This window comes from Delphinus delphis, chromosome 19, assembly GCF_949987515.2.
Source record: "Delphinus delphis chromosome 19, mDelDel1.2, whole genome shotgun sequence".
NCBI classification, from domain to species: Eukaryota; Metazoa; Chordata; class Mammalia; order Artiodactyla; family Delphinidae; genus Delphinus; species Delphinus delphis.
This window is the reverse complement of record NC_082701.1, coordinates 10,237,879-10,265,228: the sequence shown is the minus strand read 5'-3', so window position 1 is coordinate 10,265,228 and position 27,350 is coordinate 10,237,879. Positions and strand designations below refer to the sequence as shown.

Genomic DNA, 27,350 nt, shown 5'->3' with positions numbered 1-27,350 from the left:
CCTTAGCATCTGTTGAAACACATGGACTCCCTCTCAAAAAATGGTCTTCAATGCATAAAGCACATAGGATTACAAAAGAAACCATTTTATTGAAATACACTTTCCGAAAGAGAGAGAACATTTAAAATCGTAAGCTGTGGCTTCTTTACAAACGTGTGAAAGGGCCAGGCGCAGGGTCGGGTCTGCTCACACCCTAGTTCTGGAGTTGAGGTGAGTGTCAAGCGCAGCACGGTAGGAAGGACCTGCGGTTTGTGTCGGTGACGGGGTCTCGCGTGGTGCACACGCCCTGGGTTTGCGGCCACGTTCACGGGTGCTGACATTCCAGCTGGAGGATAAGATGGAGATGTAGGGTGTTTTTCTGTCCAGGACCACAGGTGCCCTGAGTTCTCTCCCCAGATAGCACAGAAGCACACACGAAGTACACAGAGCACGCGCAGAGCGCGACTGCGCTGCTTCCAGGCTCTGGGCCAAGTCGGTGCTTTTTGTTCTGGAGCCGCGGTGGCTCTGGGTCGGCACCGTCGGCCTTCGTGGTGCAGAGGGTGGAAACCAGGCCCACCGGCAGGGACACTCGAGAGAGAGTGTGGCAGGGCTCCCCCACCCTTGTGCCGAGCCTGGGTGGAGGGCTGGGTGACCAGGGCACCCCAGAGAGCTGTGTCAGGAGACTGGCCCCAGTGCTGGGGGCTAAGTGGGAGCCCAGGCTCGGGCCCCACGTGTGCTCCATGTGGAGGGGCTCCACCATCAGGACTCACTGTTTGCCAGGGTGACCCGGCCCATTACCCACCCGGCAGCCACCAGGAGGGGTGTGAGGCCCTACTGGAAAATGAAGGTCTTTGGACCAAAGGAAAAGGAGACATAAAGCGGGAGAGACCCAGGATTCTGGAGGGAAGGTGGCAGAGGCAGTGGGAACCCAGCCCGGGCCCGCCCGTCTTTGCCATTGCTGCCAGGAACGGCAGAACAGAGGCCGCAGCATCAGATTGTAAACTTGCCGAGCGATGCAGTGTCCTAGGGGCTTACCTCTAGGGGCTCTGCTTGGATTTCCCCTGAAGTCCCTCTAGGTCTCAGGGGTGGGAGCAGACACGCAAGGCACCCTGTGCTCTCTGGACTATCAGGTCTGCTAGACTCTCCCCCATCACCCCGCCCAGAGAGGGAGGGAGGGAGGGAGGGAGCTGGCGGCTGCAAAATACACAACCCAGTGGGTCCTGAATGAAGCAGTACAGGGTGTGACGGGCCTTCCCACAGCCCTAATTAATAAAAGATATTAAACTGGCTGCCAGGGGACAGAATGGACTGGATGGGGCAGAAGGAGCAATCGCTCAGGTGGACTCTCATCGCCGGCCTTGAAGCCTCTGCAACTCCCTCCCAGCAAGCCCTCCCGGCTGTCTTCTGGGGGTCCCTGGTCTCCCCTCCATCCCCGTGCAGCCCTCCCCCAGCCTCCCCCAGAGCCCCCGCACACCTACCACCAGCATTGCTGGCCTTCCCTGACCTCCAGTTGCCTGGATGAGGAAAGGTGAATTGGAACCCGGCTGGCGCCGGCGCCCTCTCCCCAGGGGTGTGCTGGGGTCCTTCATATGAGCCCTGGACGGTGTGCATCCCTTCCCAGCTCCACGTTCAGTGACTCCGAGCTGGTAGCGTGAAATCAGGGAGTATTTACACCACGGAAATCTGCAGCCACCACAAGGCAGGACATTCCCTCAACAGAACCCTTGTCAGACACTGAACTCCCTCTCCCTCTGGCGGGGAGGGGAGGGGAGCCCAGGTCAGCCTGTCTTCTGAACACTGGAGGAGAGCGTCAGGCCCAGAGGTGGGCACCTGCCGCCGGGTTAGAAGGAATTCTGTGAAGCCGCGAAAGCCTGCTCAGCAGAGCCCTGGGATCTTTGGGGAGGGGAGTGAGGGCGTTGGGCTGCCGCTGACCCTCCCCCTGGGGCTGTGGGTGGAGGCCCACCCTCTCCTACTCCCATCTGGACAAGAGTCCGTAGCCGTCAGGCAGCATCCGCTGGTTCCGGAGTCAGATGAGTTTGGATTCACGTCCCAGCTGTGTGCTCATGGGCAAGTGACTTCTGGCTCTGAGTTTCTCTCCTCACACAGAGAATGCCAGTTCACGGGTTGTTTGACGATTCCATGAACTAACACTTTTTTTGTTGCTTAACACGGTGGTGGGCTCTGAAAAGCCCTCAGCCAATGGCTGTCACTCCTGCAGTCAGCATTATTCAGCATATACTGAACACCCACTATATCCCTGGGCTGTGTCAGGTGTTGGGGACTCAGTGGTGAGCCCTTGCCCCCGGGGGTCTCCACCCTCCACTGTTGAGGTTCTGAAATGTCCGGGTGGGCTCAGGTGCTAAGGCATTGCCCTTCCCACTCGAGTTCCCTGCACCGTGATGGCAGCCCTGCTCTACCCTGAGGCATTTGTACCAGCACCCCGGCTTGCAAAGACCATGCCAAAGTCTCTGCCTTGAAGTCCTGGCCTGCAGGAATCCACCCACCCCGCACGCCTCTGGAACGACATCTTAAAGAACTCTAGGAAGGGAGGTGTGAGATTCCAGGAGGGGGATATTCCTGCCGTGCATCTGGGGTGGCGGGCTGGAAGGGGGAGGAGGGGTCTCGAATGGAGATGGGCACTGGGCCTCCGGGACTCACCCTCCACAGGCTAGGACCTGGCTTTCTTCGGGTGCCTGGGCTGTTTGAGGCCTCTGTTCCTGTCTGGCAGGGCCACTCTTCCATGAAATTTGGGGGCAGGAGCCTGTGAGCCATGGAGGTGGCCTGTTTCTGGGCTGAGAAAGCAACTGCGTCCGAGGCCAGAAAGAACCTGGTGAGGGAGACGGCTGTGGCCAAGCCGTGTGCTGTCCTGCCCAGCAGGACCCTGCTGCCGTCCTCCCACGTGTGACATCTATCCCCGGGCTGAGCCCCAACTGAGTCCTGGATCCGCCCTTCCTTTCGCTCTGGGTCTTGGCAGGTCCTGGCAATCTCAGTTGTAACTGTTTATTTCCGTATCGGTGCTCCCGGGAAAACAAGCTCCCTCCCCTCCTTAAGTTACACAGGAAACACTCAGAGGCAACGGAGGTGCCCAGCCCGCGCACGCTTCCGCCAGGCCCCTGCTGTCAGTTGGCCGCCCAGGAAATTGGAATGTTAGCGTGAGCCCAACACAGTGGCGAGGTTAATTGGTTGTCCCCCGAAAGTCACGTCGTGCATTTCAGATTTAGCTGATGCTCGCGGGGCCTCCCCGGGGTGTCCACTGCCAGAGGCAGGGCACACCCCAGCACCTGGAACCTGGCCTACTGTGTGTTTGGTGTGTATTCAGCGAGCGAGTTCACGCACACCTTTGTTCCCACTCCCGCTGGCGCGGATGTGGGAACACCAGCCCTGCCTGCACTCAGCAGCAGGTGACCCTGGATGAATCAGCCTCCCAGGGTGCTGATTCCTCCTCAGCTGAGTGGACAGAAAGTTCTCGGTCTCGGAGTTCCCTCTCTGGGATCCCGGTTGTCCTGGGTCTCCTTGGACAGCGCCAGGATCCACCGTCCTTGGAGAAAGTCAGAGGACCCATGCTTACTCCTGCTCGTGCGCCTTGAGTCCCAGCGGGACATCTTGCCCAAACCAACGAAACTCCCCCACGTGTCAGCAGGAATGTGAGCAGGCCCTGATGTGTGGGCCAGCACGGACAAGAGTCCGGGGGTCTCCGGCCCCTTCCCTTGATATCGTCATGTGTCCCAGCTTCACCTTCATTCCTTTTCGATAATCTCATTATCTCTTTTTCCCCAAAACTTCACTTTCCTGTGATCAGCACGTTAAGAAAATAGGACTATCACGTCCAAGAAAACAACTAAATGTGTTAGTCTCGTGACTCCCCTTCTCTCCTGTTCCTCGTATTCTCCCCCTCCCCCCATCCTTTTCCCTTTCCCCTCTGTGAGCATCGATCCTCCCCTCTGTTACCATCACGTTATCGCCGGTGGCTCTCTTGCTCTATGAAAACTCCGTCCCTCTGCTCCTGAACCAACCTCCCTGGGTAGCCACAGCCAGAGGGAGCCTCCCCCTGAGCAGGTGGGTGTCGACCAGGCCCTCAGCCCCTGGGAGAGGAAAGGTGCGGTGGTCGCGAGGACAAGCAGAACGCAGCCTGGGTTCGGATTCACACGGAGCCATGGACCTGCGTTTCCTCACCTGTAAGATGGGAACAACCATCCCACGTATTCCTGGAGCTGCACCAGGGAACAATCAAGACGGGTAGAGTGTTGTGGATTCTTCGTGCCCTCAGAGGGTCAGCGAGTGGAGGACAGTCCACAGACTGCAGCAGTGTAGGCATGGGATGGAAGTTTCCAGAAGGCAGATTTCAGCTCTGCGTGTGGAAGAGCTTCCCAGCAGAGCTGCTCTGAGAGGGAAGGCGCCTCCACACCGGTAGTGAACATGCATCGCTAGGCTCGCTCAAGCAGAGCCAGGCGGGGTGCCGGTGAGAGCGCAGAGATGAAAGTCACTTTGTCTGGCAGGCCGGGTCTGGTGTCGCCTGCAGTCACCTCCTGTCTGAGACTCGGGGATTGAAGGAGTCTCGGGTTTGCTCGGGTTGCAGATTCCCCAGTGTCCAGAGATTTGGGGCAAGGCCTCACTCGTGCATGCCCTGGGATGGGAAAGGCAGGACCATCCTGCTTCCTGGCTGAGAGGTCAGAGCTGTGAGGTCCCCTGGCTCAGCCGTCACTGGGGACTTGAACCCACACATCCTGCCTGCCAGCCGTCAGCCCCTAGGTCAGCTGCCTCCCCTTCCGACACTGATCGGCACGGAACAGGGGAGGCCTAGAGGCCAGGCCAGGGATGCTCACAGAGGGCCCTCTGAACCAGCCTCTTCTGGAAACTGACCCACCCATTCTCCTGGTCCTGTGAATTGCCACACATGGCATGAAGGCTCTGGCCGGGCCCCTGCTCCGGCCTTAGGAAGTTGACATCTGTCCCTCTTGTCCTGGGAGCATGGGTGGTGCATCTCCAAGGCCCAGTCCCAGGTCTCTCCTCCCCACAGCCCTCCACCGTGCCTGTGTAAGGACCCTGTCCGTGCTGTGAAGTGTGGAGTGTGGTCAGGGATACCCTGGGGCGGCTTTCCTGCCCACTCTCCGCATGGCCATGGCCTCCGTACCCCCTCCGGGAAATGCAGCTTGTGACACCTGCCTCTTCAAGTCACCCAGAGGATTAAATGGCCAAGTTCGCAGAGTACCAATGGCAGTCCCTGCCCACACGGGCACTGTGTAAATCCAGCCTGTTCACCTCCTGTGTGTCCCCGGTGCCAGGCAGCAGAGGCTCAACAGATGCCAGTGACTTGGGTAGAGCTCAGTATTGGGGGGCGTGGCTGTGAGGGTGGAGGTCTGCTCCCCTCTCAGGGCAGGTGAGCCTTGTCCAGAGCAAAACAGGCAGGTCACACACCTAACAGCTTGGCCCTCGGGACTGGTGGTCGTGCTGCGCTCCCCTCCTTCGCCCCGTCTAGAAGCCAGCTTTGCCCAGAGGTGGTGGAGAAACGGCTTGGAGCCCAGCCTTTGCCGCCAGCCTCCCTTCCCTCTGCAGCCTGGCCTGTGGACCAGGGGCTTACGGTGCCCTCCCTCCTCGGGTGAGGAGTCTGGGAAGCAATTAGCCTAATTGTCGTGGCGGGGCTGTGAGCAGAGGGGTCCCCAGGGGACTGCACAGCGAGGGGCTGGGAGGGGCTCTGTCTGCTGCCACTTCCGCTCTTCCCTTCCCCCCAGCACCCTGCTCCCTGAGCATCCCGCCCAGCACACCACACACACAATGGACCCTCACCCCGAAAGATGGGAGCTCACTGGCCGAGGCCTGAGTGTAGGAATTTCCATTGGGCGAGTGAGTGATGTGGGCAGAAACACTTGGGAGGGTCTTAGCTCTAGATCTTGAAGATAGAAGGTCCTCCCGCCCAGCCCCTGCCTCTAGGCAGACGAGTCACTGTTTCCTTCCCACAGACTAAGAGGTTGGGCTGTGCCCAGGGCCACCTAGAAATGGACGCATTGAGTCTGTGCTCAGGGTCTGGTACCAAAGGCAGTCCCATCCCGGATGCAGGAGCAGAGACAAGGCCGTTAGCCACAGGGCCTCCCTGAGAGGCTGGCCAGGCCCTCCCTGGTCAGAGCCCCGCCCTACCCGTCCCTTGGGCTGGACAAGCGCTCCCATCCCACGTCGCCGTGTCATCAGGATCCAACAGGGAGCAGGTGGCTCACTGGCTCTAGGATAACATGAGTTTATTTACAAGGAGATTCTCTGCAGAGGTGTCTGGAGGATGGGCAGAGGGTCACCACCAGGAACAGCGCAGAGCTGGTGGTGACAGACCTGTTACCACCCCAGGCCTAACGGTCAGAGGAGGAAGCAGCAACTGAGACTGAGAAGGAGGGAGGATCCTGGAGCAGCCCCTCGAGAGGGGCGTCTAGGTCCCCCTTGGTCTAGGACAGAGATGGCCTCCCAGGGAGAGAGCAGGGGAATAAATACCCCAGACTCACTCCACTGCTCCGGAAGCCAGAGGACAGAGCCCTAGCCTCACCCTCATGGCCAGCCACACAGCCTCCCCCGACATCTTCCTTCCTCCCGAATCGGTCCACCCTCTGTGTCCGTTGCCCTCAGTTCCCCTTTGCCAGATGAAAAAACTTTGATCTCTCTAGAACTTACTGCCTTCCAGCCACCATCACTGTCGGCTTAGAGCGGTCAGTTCCCGCTGGGCCAGAAACTCCTCCAGGGCAATAAAGAGAGTGGTGAGTAAGGACCAAGAAAAGAGAGCGCGTCTGGAGAGAGACTAGGAGTCGGCGCATTCAGCGCAGCCGAGGGGTCAGGCTGGATAAGTACCGCGAGCTGACCATTAGGTTGTCAGGTGGCAGAGGTGGGAACCTTGCCCAAGGTAGTTTCAGAGGATGGTGCCAGGGAGAACCGGCTTGGGGTGGGATTACGAGGGAACGGGAAGAAAGGAGTTGCAGCTGCAGGTCTAGGCAGCTCATTCAAGAGACTTGGCTCTGTAGGGAAGCAGTGCACGGGCTTTGTAGCTGACAGAGCCGTGTGGTCGAGGAGGGTTTTCTTTTCCTATCATGGCAGAGAGTAGACAACTTGCCAGAGCTGTGAGCACATGCGGGTGACAAGGACTGGACAGCAGTGTGCACTGAAGCGACTGGTCACAGACAGGAGCGGGGACGGGAGGGAAGGCCGAGGGTAGGACCACAGGCAGGGAGGTGAGCAGGGGAGCATGGACGTTGTCTTCCATTTGCCGCGGGAAATAAGCAGCATGGTCATCACTGAGGGTGAGGCTAGTGGAGCACAGTTGGAGGGTTGAGGAGGGAGAGTGAAATGGCCATTGAGAGTGAGGGGCAGTGGCCGGCAGAGGGAAGTGATCTAAGGAAATCAGGGTGATTTGGTGCTTTTCTCCAGTTGTGGGCCACGGAGTGGAGTGGGCAGAGGTGATCTTACTGGTTTGCCAGGCCAATGTGATGACAGGAGAGAGGAACAGATTTGCAGAGGGAGTGGGGATACGTGACCTGACCATAGTCTTTAAGCTTTAACCCGTCTGTCCATCGACTCATCCATTCACCTTTCATCAATTCACTCTCCATCTGTCTTTCCATCCATCTTTTTATCCATCCATCTATCCACCCATCCACCCCTCTGCCCATCCATCATTCCATTCATCCACCCATCCAGTGTGCACTGAAACTCTTCCGAGTACAGCAGTGTTGTGCTGAGTACAGGGCTGTGGGGATGGAGGTACAGGGATGTGGGGATGGAGGGTGAGTGAGTGGCCCCCATTCTCTGGGAGTTCATGAACCCCCGGGGAGCCAAACAAGTTCACAAGCTGCTCTGAGATCATCTGAAACCATGAGGCTATCTGAGATGAGCCCCATGGCCTGGCAGGGGGACTCTGCTCAGCTCATGCCGCCAAGCTCAACCCCTCCCTCATTGTGGCCCCAACAGACCAGGGAAGAAGGAAGAAAAGGAAAGTGACAAACACCGTTGCAACCCTCTGTGTGCCAGGCAGCTAGACAGCCTCTCAGGATGAACCTGATTACTCACTGCTTTTCCATCCTAGCCTGGTCTGGCGGCTCTCAGCCCAGGCTACACTTCAGAGCCTCATGGGAAAGTTTGGTCGTAAAGTTGGGCTGCCCTTTGATGGGGTCCAGCCATGCGTGTGCAGCCAGGGTGAAGGCCACTCGTGGACGACAGCCACCATGCGTGGGCGTGGAGGACACCCAGGGCGGGGGTGTCGAGAATTGCCCAGGACCCACCGAATCACGCCAGAGATGACCACTGCAGAGAGGATAAACGGTGACCTGGGGCCACTCGGTGGCCAAGATGGGGGATTGGAGCCCTCCCTGTGCTTTTGCGCATCTAGACTGTCACTAGGCTGTGGAATCTCACCTCCCTCCAGTCCCCCCCGCCCCCCGCACGAGGAGCAGAGGGCCAGGTTTGGGAGCCGGTGGCTACTGGCAAGTCACTTCGCCCCGTACCTCAGCTTTATTAGCTGTGAAATGGGGAGGTGGCGTCTACCTTGTAGGTTGGAGGGAGTTCGATGAGTTCACGTCCGCAGAGCAGGGAGCACCAAGTGCTCAGATGTACTGACTTTATTATGTTGCAGATGTCCCTCGATGTCCCTGTCCCATAGCTGCTTCCTGCCCACCCCAGACCCCTCCAGACCCTGGCACTCAGGACTCCAAACACACCTCCCAGCATTCCCACTGGGTCGAAGCTTCCCCTGACAGTCTGGGCTCCGGGCTCCTGCCCAGGAACCACGCAGTGGGAGTGATCAGCGGCTGCCCCTCTGCCAGCACGGGACCCGGGGAAGAGTGCACTGGGGAGAGCTATGGGTGGGGTGGTAAGGAAGCAGACGGGAGAGGAGCCCCCCTTTCCTGGAGCCTTGGAGGAGGTGGGGAAGAGGGGGCCCTGGGAAGATGTAAGTTAGTGAAGGTTCTAATCAAATATTTATCAGTTAATTGATATCCGGAGGCTGCTGACAGCACCCTCTCCCTCACCCTGGCCTGTCCACACTCCTCGCCTGGCTCTCCGCCCCCCACTCCCCTCGGCCCCTTGCCCTCGCCGTCCTGGAGCCTGGCTGCTCGACCTCTGCCAGCCTCCCTCCCGCCTTGCTGGCCCCCTCCTCCCTCATCCTGAGCCCACCCCTTCCTTCTCCCTCGGGCCGGGAGCCGGGGACGTTGCCAGCACGTTGGCCGACTGGGTAATGGGGCTTTTCGGCTACTTGGGATCAATGAGGCGGGACCTTCCAGCAAGGAACGGGCCCTTGTGAGTGTGTGCATGTGTGTACACGCGTGTTTCCCTCCACTCGTAAGGGGCGTGATCTCTGCCCCAGTTTCTGCAGAGAGAGGGGAGGGACCTGGGGGCTTCACCAAGGAGGACGTAGAGGACGGGACTTCTCATCAGGCGTCGGGTCACCCCAGGAGTGAGGGGTGTCAGCTGCAAGGCAGTGAAGGCTGGCACTGGGGCCTGGGGAGCAGGGCAGGGCTGGGCCCCAGGCAGAGAGTTGGGGGCCTCAGGCCTCCGGCTAGAAGGGAGGTGAGCAGGCAGACAGTGGAGGGGCAGGGCTCCAGCCTGAAGGCAGAACACCAGGCCTTGCGCTCAGTCTCCATGGCGCTCAGGCCACCCCCCACCCTAACAACTGATTCAACATCTGGGTAGTTGGATTTACTCCCCAATGGATAGCAGACGCCACCAGGGCAGGGGCTGCCCACCCGGGTCCCCACCGGAGCCACAGGCCTGGCACCCCCAGCTGCCCACTAAACAGTTTCGGGTGAATAAATTGTCACCAATTGAAGGCGCAGCGTCGAGCAAGCCAGCCCGCTCACTGGAAGAAGCATCTGTCTCGCGGGGGAGATGGACAAGGAGACAGACGCTAAAACTGAGGTCAGAACACGCAGAGGAGGGCTTCCCTGGTGGCGCAGTGGTTGAGAGTCCGCCTGCCGATGCAGGGGACACGGGTTCGTGCCCTGGTCCGGGAAGATCCCACATGCCGCGGAGCGGCTGGGCCCGTGAGCCATGGCCGCTGAGCCTGCGCGTCCGGAGCCTGTGCGCCGCGACGGGAGAGGCCGCAACAGTGAGAGGCCCATGTACCGCAAAAAAAAAAAAAAAAAAAAACACGCAGAGGTTGATGGGGGAGCGCGGGAGCACACGTGAGGTCCCAGGGCATCGGGAAAGCAGTCACAAGGGTCAGCCGTCCCTGTGTGTGCAAGGGTCCTTCCACGCTGGGAGGCTACTCCAGTGAGAGGTGGCCCCTGTCCTTCCAGGTGGTGAGGAACCCTCTTCCCTGGAGACACCCTCAGAAGGCCAGGGGCCACCTCCTCTGCTCCCCAGTGTGTGTCCACAGCAAGGGACAGCCGGAACCCTGCTCCACCCCTACCTCCCCTGGCATCACGAAGGACCCCAGTGGCTTCTCTGGGGCTGAGGGACCTGCTACCAGGGCTGCTCTCTATGCCTGACGTCAGTGGTTCTCACAAGCCCCCAGAGTGCAGGAGGTCTGGGGCGGGGCCAAGAGTCTGCCTTGCTACCTGCTTCCAGGTGGTGCTGTTGCTGCCGGTCCTGGCACCCCATTTGGAGAACCGCTGCCCTGGGCTGTTTCCAGGCCCTGCTAAGGGTCAGGGCTTCTAAGAGCCCCCGCATGGCTGGGATCAGCGTCGAGGGAGCACTTTCCCTCCTGGGGCAGCAGGCCTTCAAGAGGGTGGGAGGGATCTTTGGGGCATCTCCGGGATCCTCAAGACAGAGGCGGGGACCCTACTTGCCCCCCGATAGCACCTCACCCGGTGGCCACCGTGCGGCCGAGCTGTACCAGGCTCCATGTCTGCACAATCAACTCCAATCCTCTTCCCTGCAGGCTGTGAATCGTTTTCGTCACTCCTGCTTTACTGATGAGAAAACCAAGGCTTAAAAGCCTTTCTAAGGCGGGAGGGAGAGGGTGTGGCTATCAAGGGCCACAGGAGGGCTTCTGGTGCTGCTGGGATGTTTTGTATCTTGACTGGACCCATGTCACTCTCCTGGTGGGGAAGGTTTCACAAGATGTCACCACTGGGGAACACTGGGTAGAGGGTACACGGGATCATGCTGAGATATTTCTTACAACTGTTGTGTCTACAGTTATCTCAAAATATTTAATTTTTTTTAATTAGGTGGATTAAAAACAAAAAAAATCTTCAGTGTACTCAGGCCTGACGAGTTCGCACAAGTGGCCTCAAACACAGAGGTGTCTCACCCCAGACGTGGCTGCCCAGAATTCCCCCTGCAGCCCGGCTCTGAGATGGTGCCCCACGCTGGGGGAGCCCCCCTCCTAGGGGGCATGGAAAATGCTGCTGAAAGTACAGTTGGAGACCACAGAGCCTTCTGGAGAGGGGGCAGTGAAAGGGGGCAGTGTCCAGGCCACACGGAGGTCTAACCAGCCTTGCTCTCTCCTTCCCCAGGGCAATCAGGACGCCACGGCTCCGCCTGAAGCGATGGCCCAGCCCTACCCCCCGGCCCAGTACCCCCCTCCGCCACAGAACGGCATCCCCGCCGAGTACGCCCCGCCGCCACCACACCCCACGCCGGACTACTCAGGCCAGACCCCGGTCCCCCCAGAGCACGGCATGACCCTGTATACACCAGCACAGACCCACCCGGAGCAGCCCGGCGGTGAGACCAGCACACAGCCCATGGCAGGGGCCCAGACAGTCCCGGTAAGGGCCCCCCAACTTCAGAACCTCAGGGGGAGTGCCGGTGGGGAAGGGGCCTGGGGGCCTGTGTACAGAGAGGCAGCCCCATAGCAGGGGTCCCCGCCCCCAGGAAGGAGCGCCTAGCCTCCAAGCTCATCGCCATCCGACCCCAAGGATCTTTCTGGTGGGCAGGTGCCACGGAGGGGCAGCCAGGCCCACCGCCTCTAGCTAACCCCCCAACCCTGGTCTCCCCGAGCGGCAACTTCAGGCCAACTCTCACCTCATCTGGGAGATGGAGCGTGTCCTCAGTGGTCAGTGACCTGTTAATGGGAAGTGAGAGAAATGGGCGAGGCCAGTGGCCTGGGCTTGCCCGGCCCAGCGGCATCACGGGGGCAAGCAGGGGGCGGCGGGGGGGGCAGGGAGGGGGCTGGCGGCAGCAAGGAGAGGCCCAGGGCCCCTCAGGGCTGTCTCAGGTTGCAGGCACTCCTATCATTGCTAATCACTTGTAATCTACCTGCTTGGCTGCCCTCCAATCAGATAGCTTCAATTATGTGGTTGTAATGCAGCCCCAAGGAGAAAGTGCTGAGCCGGGCACTTCTCAGAGATTTCCTGATAGCCAGGGTCACGTCCAGGAGTGGCCGCCGCCCCTGGCCAACCGGGGTGGGCGCCCTGTGAAGGTAGCCCCTCTGGAGACCAGGCTGCCGCATCCCCTCCCTGACCTCCTCCGCTGCATTCTCCGGGCGCCCACGCCCCGCCGAGCTCTGGGGCTTTGCGCTCGTCCAGTTGGCCCTGCTGATCTGTCCCATTGCCGGCTAGCGGGGCCTGGCAGGAGGCCAGCACGCCTGTGCTGACCGGGAGTGACACCACCCATCTGATGGGTGCCCCCCTCTCACCCAACCTGGCTCCCACGGTGTTCCCCTGGATCCAGATATCACCTACCCTCCCTGTGCAAGCAGCAGCATCCAGGCTCTGGGGAGACACAGCCCCCCCAAGCTGCCCCCTGGGCTGGACCAGACCCCAGCCGGTGCCCTTCCTGCCTGCTCGAAGCACCTCCCAGCCTGAGTCAGCACCAAAGCCACCAGGCTTTTCCATTATCCCAGTGTCCCTGGTACAGGGTGTCTGCCATAGACACCCCCAGGGTTCCACGGATGAGAAGGGCAGCACCCACGGGCCTTAGAATGGGGAGGCAAACCATAGTTCCCTGGTTTAGCTTTTCCACCTCGGAAAAGAGAGGTGAGCACGGGAGCCAGAGGGGCTCCCTGTGAACAGGTCACGGCCGGCCAACCGGTCTCTTTCTGAGGGACAACAGCAGACGGGGTGTATCTGGAAAAACCTCTCACAACCTCCTTGTGAACAAATACTGACCCCCAGAGGTTTGCCCTGGAAGCAAGCCTGGGAGACAAGAGGGTCAGCCTTGCAGCTGACACAGAGGGTGCCGAGACCGACAGCTAACACCCTCCAACGCCTCGACAGCACAAACAGAGGCCTCCTGGACCCCCTGACACAGCCTCACCACGCCAAATTCAAAGTCGTCTCCCTTCGGGGCTTCCCTGGTGGCGCAGTGGTTAAGAATCTGCCTGCCAACGCAGGGCATACGGGTTTGAGCCCTGGTCCGGGAGGATCCCACATGCCGCGGAGCAACTAAGCCTGTGCGCCACAACTACTGAGCCTGCGCTCTAGAGCCCGCGAGCCACAACTACTGAGCCCACGTGCCACAACTACGGAAGGCCGTGTGCCTAGAGCCCGTGCTCCACAACAAGAGAAGCCACCACAATGAGAAGCCCTCATACCGCAACAAAGAGTAGCCCCCGCTCGCCGCACCTAGAGAAAACCAGCGCACAGCAACGAAGACCCAACACAGCCAAAAATTAATTAATTAATTAATTTAAAAAAAAGAAAGTCGTCCTCCTTTGGCAGACACTTGCGGGGACCTGCTCGTGCCAGGTGCTGAGCCAGCACTGGGGACACACGGGAAAAATGACCGGCCCTGCCCCGCGGGAGCCGTTGCTGCCCACCAATCAGGGACATAAAGTGGAAGGGGGCCAGTGTTGACCTCCGTGCCTGTGAGAATCCACGGCCCCGGAGAGGACCCAGGAGTCTCAGAGAGAAGCCAACTAAGACATGAGCGTCTCCCTGCTCAGCTGAGCGCCTCCCCGGGAAAGTGCCTGGGCCAGAGAGCCACTGAGCCCGTGAACGGGCAGCCTCGACTTTCCTTTCTTTACCTGAGGCTCTTCAGGTACTGCAAGGCGGTCAGAGTCTGCTGCTCTTCCATCGGGATCCGGAGACGGAGGCCCCACGGGTGAAAGTTACTGGATTAGTAGGTGACCTCGAAGACACCCAGAGCTGCCCGGCAAAGATTTTGGCGTGAGTGCTCTGACTGGGAGTGTTTCTTCAAGCAGGGGCTTCCCACCTTGAGAGCAGCTGGGGAGGGTGGCCGCCGGCCGTCCCGCTCTAAGATTCCAGGAGCCACTTCCACTTGAGTAACTCCTGGCACTCGCAACCCTGCTTCTCAGCTGTCTTATGTCCCTCCTGTGTCAGGCCTCCGTCACTGCTCTGACTCTCCTCTTGGCCTTCCCCAGGCAGCCTGACGTTAGAAGCAGGAGGTGCGGGGCAGCAGGCGGTGCGGGCTCCAGCTTTTGTCCAGACCTGCCGTCTCCTGTCTGGATTCCGTTTGTCATCACGGTGTCATCTACGTTCTTTTGTCAAAAGGCAGCAGGGGGAGCTGGGTGATTGGGGCTGCTGATGGAGCGGGCCCACCTCACTACCCTGCAGGGCCCCCCAGGGGTGCGAGTTGGGGACCACCTCCCTGGAGTACTCATTCATTCAAGGTCATGCGGGTCCCCTGCAGGTGTCCTCCCCACCCACTTGTCCACCCTCCATCGTGGGACAGCCAGAGGGACCTCCTCTCAGAAACTCCTCCCCTTCTCCCAAATCTTCCTCTGGGGCCACCTCGCCTTTGCACCATGGGCCTCACACGGCCTGCCCCATGGCTGTCTCTCCTCCCCCACCAGCAAGCGCTGCAGCAGCAGAAACTCCACCCGGAGCAGCGGCCTTTGGTCCCCTGTGCTCTTGGCTCTCGGGGCTTAAGAAAAGTAAAAGGGGTGGACCGTGGTGGGAGTGCACCACTGCAGGGTGAGACTCAGCCGCGTGCCGCCTCCACGCAGGCGTGGTGCGAGCAGACGACACCATCAGCACCAATGCAGCAAGCGCAGCGGCCAGCAGAGGGCCTGGAGCGTGGCATCATTCACGGGGTCCAAAGCGGACACACAGCTCCACTCAAGGTTCAGAAGAAGACTTCATGAGTGAACGGCATGAGGACACAGGCGGAGAATGCCTCCTCCAAGGCTGGCTCACCACCCACCAGGGGCGAGCCATGTCTGGCAGGCAGCTGACAGTCACTGCACGAGTGCCCAGGAGGTCTTGGAGGACCAAAGATGAGGAGAGATGGGGCCATAGAGAAAGGGCATTTCCAGGAGTCTCCCGTGCGGCATCAGCAAGCCGTGACGGCCACCAGGTTCTGGCCTGCTGCCTGTGGCCCTGCCAGACCTAACGAACCCTGCCCAGGGCCCTCTTGGCCTCTCCCTGTGCTGGGCTTGGGGAGGCCCAGGTGAATAGAGCTGCAGGCTCCTCGGAGGGTGCGAGGGTGGGACATATGCTGTCCCACCAAGATGGGCTGGCTGCTGCCTTGAAAGGTGGAGGGGGACCCATGACGACTAAGGTGACACAGAGATGGGGAAGACACGGAAGCGAAGCGGCCGAGAGCAGTTGTGGGAGGGAAGGGCGAGTTGCTGCCGCTGTTTCTCTTTTCCCTGCATTTGAGAATCAAAGGCAAAGATTGCTTCAAAAAAGAAAAAGGAAGGGCTTCCCTGGTGGCGCAGTGGTTGAGAGTCCGCCTGCCGATGCAGGGAACACGGGTTCGTGCCCCGGTCCGGGAAGATCCCACATGCCGTGGAGCGGCTGGGCCCGTGAGCCATGGCCGCTGAGCCTGCGCGTCCGGAGCCTGTGCTCCGCAACGGGAGAGGCCACAGCAGTGAGAGGCCCGCGTACCGCAAAAAAAAAAAAAGGAAGTAAAGTCCCTTGGAAGGCGGTGCAGGCTGCCTGGACCACTGTGATAAATGGTGGGAAGGCCTCCATCTCGCCTTGGGGCAGCCAGTGTGCTGTTGCACTCTGGGGTTTCTCTGCACATCTTACAATTTCACAGTCATTGAACCCATTTATCTGCCTCTGTCTGCAGCTGCGCTTGGGGGCAAGGGGGGCTCTTTTCTTACTTGTGTCCTGCCCCCATCACCCCATTTCTCCCATCTGACCCTCAGCTGCTCCCCTAAGAGCCTTTGGGGTGGGATGCAGAGGCAGGAGGACCCTGGATCTTGGAGACACACAGTGGGCTCAGTTCTGCTATTAGGAAGGGCCCAAGGTGGGACAGAAGGACAGCCCAGCCCAGCCCCAGATGCCCCAGCTCCGTCAGCACCCTCCCGTGGTGTCCCCGCTCCAACCCCTGCCCCGCCCAGGGCTCCCCATCTCCTCTGAGCGCAAGCTGGGCCTTTCCTGTGGCCCTGGCCACTAGGTTGCGCTGACCGCTGCCCTCTGCTGGCCCAGAGTCAGCATTGCATGCCCCTCTCCCACTAGTTTTCCAAGTCTGGGGTGAGTCCATTTAGTCACCTGTACCCAGGAGCAGCTGAGGGCACAGGTCTGTGGGAGGCACGGGGTGGAGGGGGGTGACAGGGGCACTGGGCCCACCCTTACCACTGCCAGAGGGCGGGGCTCAGACCTATGAAGAATCAGCAGATGCACTGTGGGTTCCGCCTTGATTCGGGGGCACAGGTGGGCCCTCTGAAGGTGACGCACAAGCTTATTTTCTGCAAGGAAGAGTGGGACCAAGGGGGGAGGACGGCAGGACAGCTGGGGAGGGGGCTGAGCTCTCGGGCAACTCCAGGTCCTGGGCTTGGGGGGAGGAGCCCACAAGTGTCCCCAAAAAGCCCAGAGGCAGCTGCCTCATGTTGCCCATCAGGAATGAAGGCATGTACAGGCCGGATCAGGATTCTCAGAGACTTGCTACCTCACTCCCACCCCACCAGCTCTTCCTCCTCAGACGCCTCCCTGCTAAAGGTGGGCTCCTGGGAGCAGGGGTGGTCGGCACTTGTTGGCAAACCCCCAGGAACAGGCGCAGGACCACACTTGGGCTCAGAGAACACACGCTCGTCAGAACTGGGCCTGCCACGCATGGGATGGCCAACCTGCTGAGCCCCAGGTCACACGTGTCCCCAGGCACACGAGACGATGGTAGCTTCCAACCCACCAATGGGCTCTGATACCCTGTGCTTCCTCTCAACACAGGAACACAGAGCTGAGGCTAAGGGGCCTTTGAACAAGATGCTCCCGCACCCCTGCAGCCCTCCAGGCCCCCTGCCAGTTCACCCCCGGAAGTGTGCCCAGGAGCTGGTGACATCCCCTCCCCTGCCCTATGGCATCCACTGAGTGCAGGAGTTGGGGGAGCGGCCCTTTCCTTCCAGAAAGGATGACGAGGGTGGCCATCTAGGGCAGGCACTCAGGAGTCCAGAGACATCTCCAGCCACTGGCCTTGGTGAGGCTCTGCCCCTCGGGGTCCATTCCTCAGCCACAGCACGAGGCCTCGGTCACAGTGACCTCGCCCTGCTCACTGTTCTGGCTCCAGGAAGCTTGTGGTACTGGTCAGCACTCCTCCGGTGGACAGAACCCACCAGAAGCAAACGGGCAGTTCCCGGGGACCTGTGGAAAGTGCTCTCCGGCACCTCTCCTCTCAGCTGTGTCTCCGCGGCCCAGCCTCCCGCCGCCGGCCAGCTGTCTCTGCTCCTCCAGCCACGTGGGAGACCACAGCCACTGGGACTTCCATTTGTGCAAAGTCTAACCCAGGCCTCGAGGACCCTGCCCTCCCCGCTTCACTCTCTGTAGGCCCCCAGGCCGTCCGTCGTCTGGAGTCCTGTCCCAGAAGCAGACCCCCAGACAAAGGTTCAAATTCAAGCAGTGTATTGGGCTGGTGATCCCAAAAGACCCGGGAGGAGAGCCGGGACTTCAGACAGGAAAAGGAAAGAAGCAATAAAAGGTGTTTCTTGGCCCGTTATGCCCACAAGGGACAGAGGCACGAGGGGGCAGAGGAGCCCCACGGGAGGGAGCCGGCGTCTGTCCACCCACCCCATCCGTCACCGGCTCTGATCCTGGGTACTAACGCTGAGCAGCCCGCAGAAGGCTATGGGTCCAGCCCCTGGGTCACGATGAGCCAACCAGGCCCCTCGGTCAGTCCTCCCCCACTCACCACGCCCAGCCTGCCTTTGGCTCTGGGGATTCAGCAGGGACCAACCAGGCTGAAGGGCAGCCTGGCTGTGAGCTGATGGCCCGTCCCTGTTGAAGTCCCCAGGGAGGAACCTCACATGCACACCACCAGCCCAACCTGCTTGCTGCTTGTTGCCCTGCACCGCCTCGGGGCCTCTTCACGGCCTTGGCCTCTCGGGGAGCTGGTGGGAGGGGGGGTCCTTGCTTTGTGGCAGCTTTGTTCCCTGAGACCCAAGTCTTTCAGAGTCCCTCTGTTGACCAACATTTAGCTCCAAAATGAGGACCAGCTCTGAAGCACTGGACGTGGCCACCCCTAAGCCTTGGAAGATTCAGAGCCCCAGAGCAGGGTTAGAAGAAGAGGCAGGCAGCCCCGGGGGTCCTCCCTGTGGGGCAGCACCGCCACGGATATGTGTGTCGCGGTGGCTTCTGAAACTTCTCCACTTTCTCATTGAGCTGGAACCCCAAATGGCGCCCATGGTCCCAGAACTCGGGCCGTCAGGGAAGCAGTGCACTCATGACCTCAAAGACCGTGATAGCCAAGGGACCGCTGACGTCAGACCTCAGAGGACAGGCCGAGCCATGGTGGGAGGACGCACTGGGCCAGGGAGGCCTGGCCCTGCGATGGTGTTGCAGACACAGCCCGGGGAAAGACCTGGAAGTGGGACCTGAGGCTGAGGTGCTGCTGTGCCCTGTCTCCTGCGGGTCCCAGGATGGGGACGTCCTAGGGGCCTGGGGAAGACCTGGCACTTAGATGGTCCCCTGCTGTGGGCTGGGAGCTGAAGGGGGCACCTCCCAGCCCGGGTCCTCTTCCCGCAGCAGACAGACGACGCGGCACAGACGGACAGCCAGCCGCTCCATCCCTCCGACCCCACAGAGAAGCAGCAGCCCAAGCGGCTACACGTCTCCAACATCCCCTTCCGGTTCAGGGACCCCGACCTGCGGCAAATGTTCGGGGTGAGTGTGTGTGGCCCCTCCATCTGCACTCCCACTCTCAGCGCACAGCCCAGGTGTCAGAGAGGCCCCCTGGGTTTCCTGCCTCCCGTTGCCCTCTGGGTCCAGCCCTGCTCTGACCCGAGCCTGTGGGGTAGGAGGGAGGAGGAGGGATGCAGGCTCTGGGTGGAGACACCTGCGTGGCTGCCCCTCCACCACCTGCCCCTCAGGCCCAGGCCAGTGCCAGTCAGGTTATCACTCCGCTGGCCTCTCCTTCTGATGAGGGCTCCAGGGACCCCTGTGCCCCCAGAGCGGCAGCCCAGCCTCCTGGCCTCACACCCAGCAGCCCTGCCTGTCCTGTGTGCCTGGGGCCCAGGCACTCAACCTCTCTGGACATCCTCCAGGCCCCAGGGGTGGGGTGACAGGAGAGCACACGATGGGAAGCAAGTGCGCGTTCCGTTCCTGGATTCTCCCTGTCTGTTCCTAGACTTTGCTCTGTAGGATTTCAGCCAGTTGTAGGGTTACTGTAAGATCCTGCAGGGAGGCCCCTAAGTCCCGTGGTGACTTTATTCTGTCACTTGATTCGAACACCTAGCAGGTGCTGACACCCACCGGGTGCCAGGGCTGCCCCGTGGGCAGGTGAGGGGGCAGCAGCCAGGGTTCAGCCCCGGCCACAGAGGACACATGCGCCTGGCCCGTGTTCCCTCCCTTTCTTCCCTCTCCCACCCCAAACTCTCCTCCCCCTGCCTGCCCTGTGCCCACTCCCCACTTCTGCCACAAGTCAGGCAGGCTCTGGGCCCTGAACCCCAGCCCTTCCCTCATGCCACCCACCACCCCAGATGGGATCTGTCAGGCAAACAGGAGGTGGCCCTCCTGGGATGGACTCAGCACCTACACCTGCCCTTGGCCCAGATGTCCACTTCTCTTCCTGGGGGCCAGGCCCCACTGGATTTGGGGTTAGACCCAGTAGGGTGCAGGCAGGATTTAGAATCATCGGAAGATGAGAATTCTGCCCGCTCTTGGCCCTGGGCCTGGGCAGCTGCCAGCTCTCTGAGCCCGGAGCCCCCACTCGGAGCAGCTGGTATTACGATGTTATTAGGTCAGTTCACTTGGACGCCCTTCCAGTCCCGACATCACGGGCCTCAGCACACTCAGTCCCTACAGGCCACCCAGGGGCACCCATGGTCCCTGCAGGACGCCCATGAGTTCACTCGCCCCTGCAGCACAGCAGCACCATCCTCCCCCTCCAGTACTTGTCAGGGTTGGCATTACCTCACTGTCTGGTTCCACGTCCCTCCCTGCCCACGTGACACCCACCTCCAAATGTTACATCAATTGTATGCACTGGAGACCTCAGGACAGGCCCCTCGGGACCTCAACTGGGATTTTAGGGGACCTGGTTCACAGGTTCCTGGTCTCACGTGCCAGTGAGGGAGACAAGGCTGCCCCTTGGGAGTTCCAGGCCAGCGATGGGGCAGGAAGGGGGCAGCCAGAGCGTCTGGGCCCAGCTGACTGGTATGTCCTGGTCAGGCAGAAGGGCCTGGGGTCACTTCACCCTGCCCCACACACAGCCCAGCCCCAAACAGCACAGGCAGCAGGCAGTGCAGGGTCCCTCCCTAGCACTTTCTCTCTTCCAGGGGCTTCTCTCCCTGGCAGCACCCCACCTTTTGGGAAGGACTTACCCAGAACCCATGTGTGCGAATTAGGGCTGTCTGTCAGCAACTTGTGTCAAAGTCCCAGCAGGGAGAGGAGAGGATGCTGATGACACCGCAGATGGGACCAGTGTCCTGGCGGGAAAAGCTCTCTGCACGGGAAGGTGGGGAGGGATGCCCCCCCGCCGCCAGGCTACCCAAGAGCACCTTCATGTCCCTGCAGGAGGTGGAGAGAGGGCCGGGGGCAGAGGACCTGACACAGGCAGGGGGCAAGGGTCCCCTGGGGAGCAGGCCAGCCGGGCCAGCAGTCTTAACACACCCTCTCCTGTCTCCCCCACCCCCATCTCTGTCTCTGCAGCAATTCGGAAAAATTTTAGACGTGGAGATCATTTTTAACGAGCGGGGCTCCAAGGTGGGTGCCGCCCAGAGGCCGCCACCATTACAGCGCCGGCTGTAGGTCCCGCCAGGCTAACGTGTGAAATGCGCGTTTGCTTCCCGGAGAGCTCCGAGCCTGAGGACCCCTGAGCGACACGGGTGCTTGTACTCCCCGCTCCTCCGCCCGCCCCACCCTCCCCACCCCGCTGTCTGTGTTGTCGCTGCCGCTGCTGAGGCTTCCTTCTCTCTAAGTCGCCAGGACCTCTCTGTCTGCACTTGGAGCCCCGGCCCCTGGGCCTGGGTCCCCAGCCTTCGAGCCGCTCCCCCGGGGGCCACCAGCCTTCCTGGAGCTGCCCAGAGACTCGGTGGAGGGCCTGCAGGGGGCAGGCGGGAGGGTGCCCGCTCCTGGACGGGAAGACCCCCCCGCCCCGGTTGGGGCTCCTGGGATGACGATGGGTGAGGCTGCCCCCACTCGGTCCAGAAGCCCAGCCTTGGCCCCCCAGGTGGGGTGAGGGCAACAGTCCTGGCCCCTGGTCAGGTCAGCATCTCTCTTATAGCTCTGGCCTGTCCCTTCAAGTGCCAGGCGGTCAGCTCAGGTCAGGCTCAGGCCAGGCCATCAGCTGCCCCACCCCCGGGGCCGTACGTCTCCCAGGCGTCCTGCCAGTGGCACCAGGACAGACCTCTGGGCTGCCCGAGTCTCTCCTTCAACTCACCTGACTCAACCCCTCTCTCTCTCTCTCTCTCTCTCTCTCCCCGCCCCCCCATTGCCCTGCCCCCCCCACTCCCCACGCCTCCTTTTTTTTCCTTTTTCTCATCCTATGTCTTTCTCTCCATGTCTGTCCTTCTCCGCTCACAGGGTTTTGGGTTTGTAACTTTTGAAACTAGCTCAGATGCTGACCGAGCCCGGGAGAAGCTGAATGGGACGATCGTAGAGGGACGGAAAATTGAGGTGCTCAGATAAGTGTGCTGCGGCAGGGACGCCCTTGAGAGCCGCCTCCGGTCACCCTGGGCCCCCGACCCAGCCCCGCTGCTGCCATGCAGAGAGCCAGGCCAGGGCCCCATGGCAGGGCCAAGCTGAGATCGGAGCCGAGCCCACCACCTGCCACGCCTTCTGGGTCTAGGCCTCAGGCTCACCCAAGGGCCCCCCAGCCTGCCCCCTCCCTCTCATTCCTGGAAAAGGTCCCCAGCTGTGGGGCTCAGCCAGACACTGGGAGGAGCCCCAGAAGTCTCGTCTCCGAGGCTTGGCGGCTCCAAGGACCTCAACCAGCCCAGCCTGCCCGTGGCTGGGAGCAGGTCATTAGTCTCACCAAGGAGCGGCAGCTGCCCCGTCCCCCCTCCCCATGCTGCCCCATCCTGCAGTTTGCCCCTTGCCTTTATCCCCCAGAGGGTGGGCAGCAGTACGAGCCAGAGCCTAGAAAGGGATCCAGCCCAGAGGCGCAGAGGGGAGGGAAGGCGAGGGGTCCCCCGACACGCCCGCCTCCACCACCCCTTCCCGGGCGGCTGCGTGTGCCCTGCTCAGTGCTGAGGCTCTGGTGTCTGGGAGCTGGGCTTCCCGAGCAGGGCGGGCAGCAAGGGTGGCCAGGGAGGGAGGGCTCAACGGCTAGTGCGGAGCCACTGGAAGAGCGGTGGAAGGACCTGAGGGAGGGTTTCCAGAAGCAGAAGGAGTGCCAGAGGCACCGACCTCAGCCGGGCTCCAGCCCAGCATCCGGCAGCCCAGGCTGCGGCCCCAGGCCCCAGGGGCTCACACTGACCGGGGGGAGGCAGTACGGCCCAGACCCCTCCCTCGAGTTCCACACCTGCCCTGCTTTCTCCTCCTCCCTACAGCCCAGCCCAGTCCTCTGGGCAGCCTGACCACGGCCTTAGATGTCTGCACAGTAGGACCCACTCCCTTGGTACCTACCTGCTCCTCCCCCATTGGCTTTGCCCCACCACCACGGGCACGTGTGCCCCCCGCCCCCGCAGAAAGCTCTCTGCTGGCCTCAAGGGAAAGGGATGCTGCCCCCACGGGGAGGGGTGACCATCCTGGTGCCCACAACCAGGAGGGCCTCAGCAGCCACCCACGGCAGAGAAGTCTTGGGGGCCATTCTGTTAGCTGCGCTGAGAGCACTTTGGGGAAAGTCCACCAGCCAGCTGCTCCAGTGGCCTTGGGTTGCCAGAGAGAGGCTGGGCTCGGTTTGTGGGAACAGTCCTGTGAACGGCAAGAGCCAGTGGGACTGGATGCAATGCTTAAGCTGAGGGCCCGGGGCCTGGGCCAGGCTGGGCACCAGCCAGTGCTGGGAACAGTGATGGCCCAGGTTCTCAGCCGGGGGGTGAGGTGCGGGCAGCACTCAGAGGGAGGAGGCCCGGGGGGAGGGCAGGCCGTGGTGGGGGGCCAGGCGAGAAGAGGAGGCGGTCCTGTGCCTCGCCTGGGCGTCCCAGGGCCTCCTCCCCAGCCCCCAGCCCCCTCCGAGGCGGCCACGGAGGAGAAGTTCAGAGCAGGACCATGCGGCCAGTGGCCTACAGGCTAATGTTCCCTTCAGCCTCTCCCTCCCTCTCTCTGGGCAGGTCAATAACGCCACGGCCCGAGTCATGACCAACAAGAAGACTGCCAACCCCTATACCAACGGTAAGCGGCCCAAGACCCCAGGGAGGCAGCAGGGGCCACCAGTGGGGACAGGGCCCAGGAGGAGCCCAGGCTGCTGGAGGCCAGCCTCCCTGGATGCTGAGTGCCCCCTCATGTCCCGGCTCTGCCGCGGTCAGAAGGGGGTGGGTCAGCGAAGCAGGAGGAGAGCTGGGGCCACCCGCCTCCACCCACACAGCTGGTGAGACCCCCGTGCTTTCCCGAGCGTGGCCGTACCCGGAGGCCGAGGACAGGCTTCAGGCATGGCGGAGAGTGGCCACTTCCTGGATCGTTCCTTATTTTCTAAGTGTCGAGGCTAGAGGCGCTCAGTATTTAATGAGTATGATGACAGTTAGAGGGACAGCCCCCCACCGCCCACCCCTGGGCCTTGGAAACACGGAAAGGTTGAGGCCCCGCTGGCCATAGTGTGCGTCAGCTGAGCAGTGTCCCCGCGTGCACCTGGACCCGACTGTAAGCAGATGCGGCCAGTCTTCTTTGAAACAAAACAGCTGATGCTAAATGCTGGCTGCAGGGAGGCGTGGAGGGACGGCTCTCAGCCTCTGGGTGACTTAACTCCACCAGGCAAGGACTGGTGCGGGGACTGGTTTGAGTGTAGCTGGGAACTCTTTGGGGCCTTTTTGACTTTGCTCCTCTAGCCAGGGAGCAGCAGCCCTGCTCCACCGGGACGAGTCTCCTGGCAGGACATGGGCTTTGCTTCCCACCCCCACTAGCAGGGAAGAGTGGACTGAGCCACCCCCAGACTCTCTTGTCCTGGTCTGATCAGATATACATGGAGTCAGGGGACCGGCCAGCATGGAAAACCTAGGGCAGGACAGTGGGCGGATCTGCCGCCTGACTCGCCAGCTGGGCCCCCCAGTCTTCCCTCCTGGGGCAGGGCTGGGGCACTGGCCAGACCCCATTTAGATGAGATTCTTGTCGCTCCCATCCTGCTTTTTTGAGGACTAGCAAAGCTCAAATTCTTTCTAAAAATCTGGGGGCTCCCCGGCTTCGCGCCTGTCCTGAGCACATGCTGTGTATGATTTCAGTGACCTGGTGCTCAGCACAGGAAGGAAAGCGGTAGACGTTTTTACAGGCCCAGGGTGATCCAGGGGGCTGCGCAGCCTCTCCCGAGAGCCACACACCCCTGCTTTCTGGGCAGACCTGAGGATGTGGAGGGACATGGGATTCAGAAGAGAATCCATCCCTGAACAAGTGCACCCTTGGCTCGGAATGGGCACAGAACCAAGGCCGGTTGAGCGACGGGGAGTGGAGAGAGGGAGAAACCTCTGCCCACTTCGGTGGCAAACATGGTTTCATTTAAACATCTTAGTTGGCCTGGGCAAGAGTGACAAGGGCTGCAGTGGGCCAGCCCTGGGTTCCCTGCAGGTGGCAGTGAAGCCCAGCTCATGGGCTCTGTTGACTGAGGCTTCACTCTGCTTAACACTTCAGAGGACTCAATTCATCAGTCGGTCAGAGGGGCAGAAATTTCCACTGCAGGAAATAGACTCGCAAGGTTTGACCAGGTGTTACTATTTGCTGAAGAAACAAAGGATCCACCCAGGTGGGTCTCCGACTGCCTCTGTCATCTGGGGTCCCAGACAGTGAATTGGGGCCAGAGCGACAGGTGGAGGCACCCAGGACTCCAGAATTGGCAGAGGGAGGGGCCAGGGCCATCCGAAGCAGAAGTACAGCCTCTCTGACTGCACGCAGGAGAGCTGCCAGATGGGACCTAAGGGAGGTGGGCTTGGGTCACGGGCTCAGGACTCTGCTCCATCGTGGATTTCTACTAAGAAGACTCAGTTCTTGGGACTGGAGGTCATCCCAGAAGATGAAGCGTTTCTTCCCTCCTGACCTGGTATTTATAGAAGATTCCAGAGGCCTAGCAGCAACGTTCAGATGCAAACATCTGTGCTGGTCATGTGATGGTGGACCAGGGATGGAAGGCGACCCACAGTCTCATGGAGAGTGTGGAGAACGGGCCCCCAGGAGGAACAAGGCCCCAGAAACTCTGTCCTGGACACCTCCCGGCCAGCCCAGCAGTGGGGCTGTTAAAATCTGGACTTGAGACATGGAGCTGGGCTGGGGGTGTGCTGCAAAGATAAGACCCTGATAAGCTGAGGGGCCAGGGGCTGGGCCTGGTCACGTGAGCTGACCCCACCCTCACTTCCTGACCACCTGGAGCTGGTACAGGCTCAACTGGCTGGTTTCTACCCCCAGAGCCTCAGGTGGGAGCAGGCCTTCACCCGTGCGCCTGGGTCTCTGGTGGGAGAGGATGACCAGCTGCCCACCTGCAGAGCGGGAGAGGCTGGGGGCCAGGGAGTGGCCAGGAACGTGGGCCTGGCATCCCACAGCTTGTCTGGCTCTGCCACTCTCCAGCCCTGTGATTCAAGGCTGCCACGCCTCCCTGAGCCTCCATTTGCTCATCTGTAAGATGGGAGGCCGTGACACCTTCCTCGTCGGATGGGTCTAGGACAGTGTGGTATATGGTAAAGTGGTCAGAGGATGCTAGCTGTCCTTCTCATTATCCCTAATCCCAAGGCCCCTCTTCCCCACCTCCTCCCCCGGCAGCCCTCCCACCGGCTGCTTTGGGGGAAAACAGACAGAGGATAGCAAAAGCAGGACTCAGCACTGAGAAGGGGAGCCCCTCGGGAGCCCCGACCCAGGACAGAGATGGGCAGGAGGTGAAGGAGGTCGCCGTGGCTGAGGCCAAGCTCCTTTACGGCAGCCTCTGACCGTCCTGGAAGGCAGCCAGGTGCCCACATGAGACAGCTCCCATGAGATTGGGCCGTCAGGCACTAACGTACCCAGGCCACCAGCAGCCCCCATCCCAGCTGGGGGCCTACAGACGTTGCATAATAACGCGTTCCACTTTCCCTCCTCGTGCTCTCCTGCAGACACTGCAGACCCCAAGCTGCTGGGGCCAGTGCCCCAGGACAGGGAGGGCCTGGGGCAGGCTGGGGAAGGCCGAAATGCGAAAAGAATCAAGACACCGGGAGGATCGTCAGCAGTGACTGGGTCTCTGTCAGGGAGCAGAAAGCACTCAGCCAGTGAGGCTGCAGCATCCCAAGAGGGGCCCAGGGACTGTGTTCCCGCCTAATCCATCTACCCTGACTGCAGACGGAGGGGTCCCGCCCGTCCTCTGCAGTGGCCACGGCCTCGGAATGTCCCAGTGGGGCTCATCCTGGAGTCCTTGGGGTTCCCAAGCATAGTGTGAGGTGGGGAGACAATGGGGAAGACAGTGATTGGGTTTCTTTGCTTCTCTTCCAGGCTGGAAGCTAAACCCGGTGGTAGGGGCAGTCTATGGACCTGAATTCTATGCGGGTAAAGGCTGGAGCTGCGGCGCGGGGCTGGGGCGGGCCTGGCCGGGTATTGGGCGGTCATTGGCCAGTCGTCCTGGGTGGGAGGACGTGGCCAGGGGCGTGGCTAGGCGGGGACGTTTTTCGGGTGGGCGTGGCCAGGCCGAGGCGTGGTGGGGCGTGGCCATGTGGGAGTGGCCAGGCGGGATGTGTGGCCCGATGCGGCCGTGGTCAGGCCCCAGCCCTCCTGCCTCCCCTCCTGCCTCCCCTCCTTCCCTTAGCCTTCCCTCTCACACTGTCTCCTCTCCGACGCCCTTTCCTGCAGTGACGGGGTTCCCCTACCCCACAACCGGCACAGCTGTTGCCTACAGGGGCGCGCACCTACGGGGCCGGGGCCGGGCTGTGTACAATACGTTTCGGGCTGCGCCGCCCCCGCCCCCCATCCCGACTTACGGAGCGTGAGTACCTGGGGCGCACAGGGAGGGAGGCTTGGAGAACGGCCCCGGGAGCGTGGGGAGGGGGGCGTGGTGCAGCCAGAGGGGCTAGGCAGCCTTTCCAG

The 27,350-nt window shown here is 61.2% G+C and overlaps 1 protein-coding gene across 11 annotated transcripts in view; it reads left to right on the top strand.

Annotated features, from left to right (window-relative positions):
* Positions 1-27,350, top strand: part of RBFOX3 (RNA binding fox-1 homolog 3) — a 499,416-nt gene that overhangs the window by 464,458 nt on the left and 7,608 nt on the right. For 9 of the 11 annotated variants that reach the window (XM_059998381.1, XM_059998376.1, XM_059998372.1 and 6 more), the window contains 7 exons: positions 11,403-11,657; positions 18,756-18,893; positions 20,880-20,933; positions 21,753-21,845; positions 23,441-23,501; positions 26,763-26,816; positions 27,117-27,249. In XM_059998381.1, the coding sequence (XP_059854364.1) occupies positions 11,436-11,657; positions 18,756-18,893; positions 20,880-20,933; positions 21,753-21,845; positions 23,441-23,501; positions 26,763-26,816; positions 27,117-27,249 (755 nt within the window). In that variant the 5' untranslated portion in view covers positions 11,403-11,435. The remainder of the gene's footprint in view (positions 1-11,402; positions 11,658-18,755; positions 18,894-20,879; positions 20,934-21,752; positions 21,846-23,440; positions 23,502-26,762; positions 26,817-27,116; positions 27,250-27,350) is intronic. The other 2 variants (XM_059998379.1, XM_059998383.1) reach the window with 1 other exon arrangement.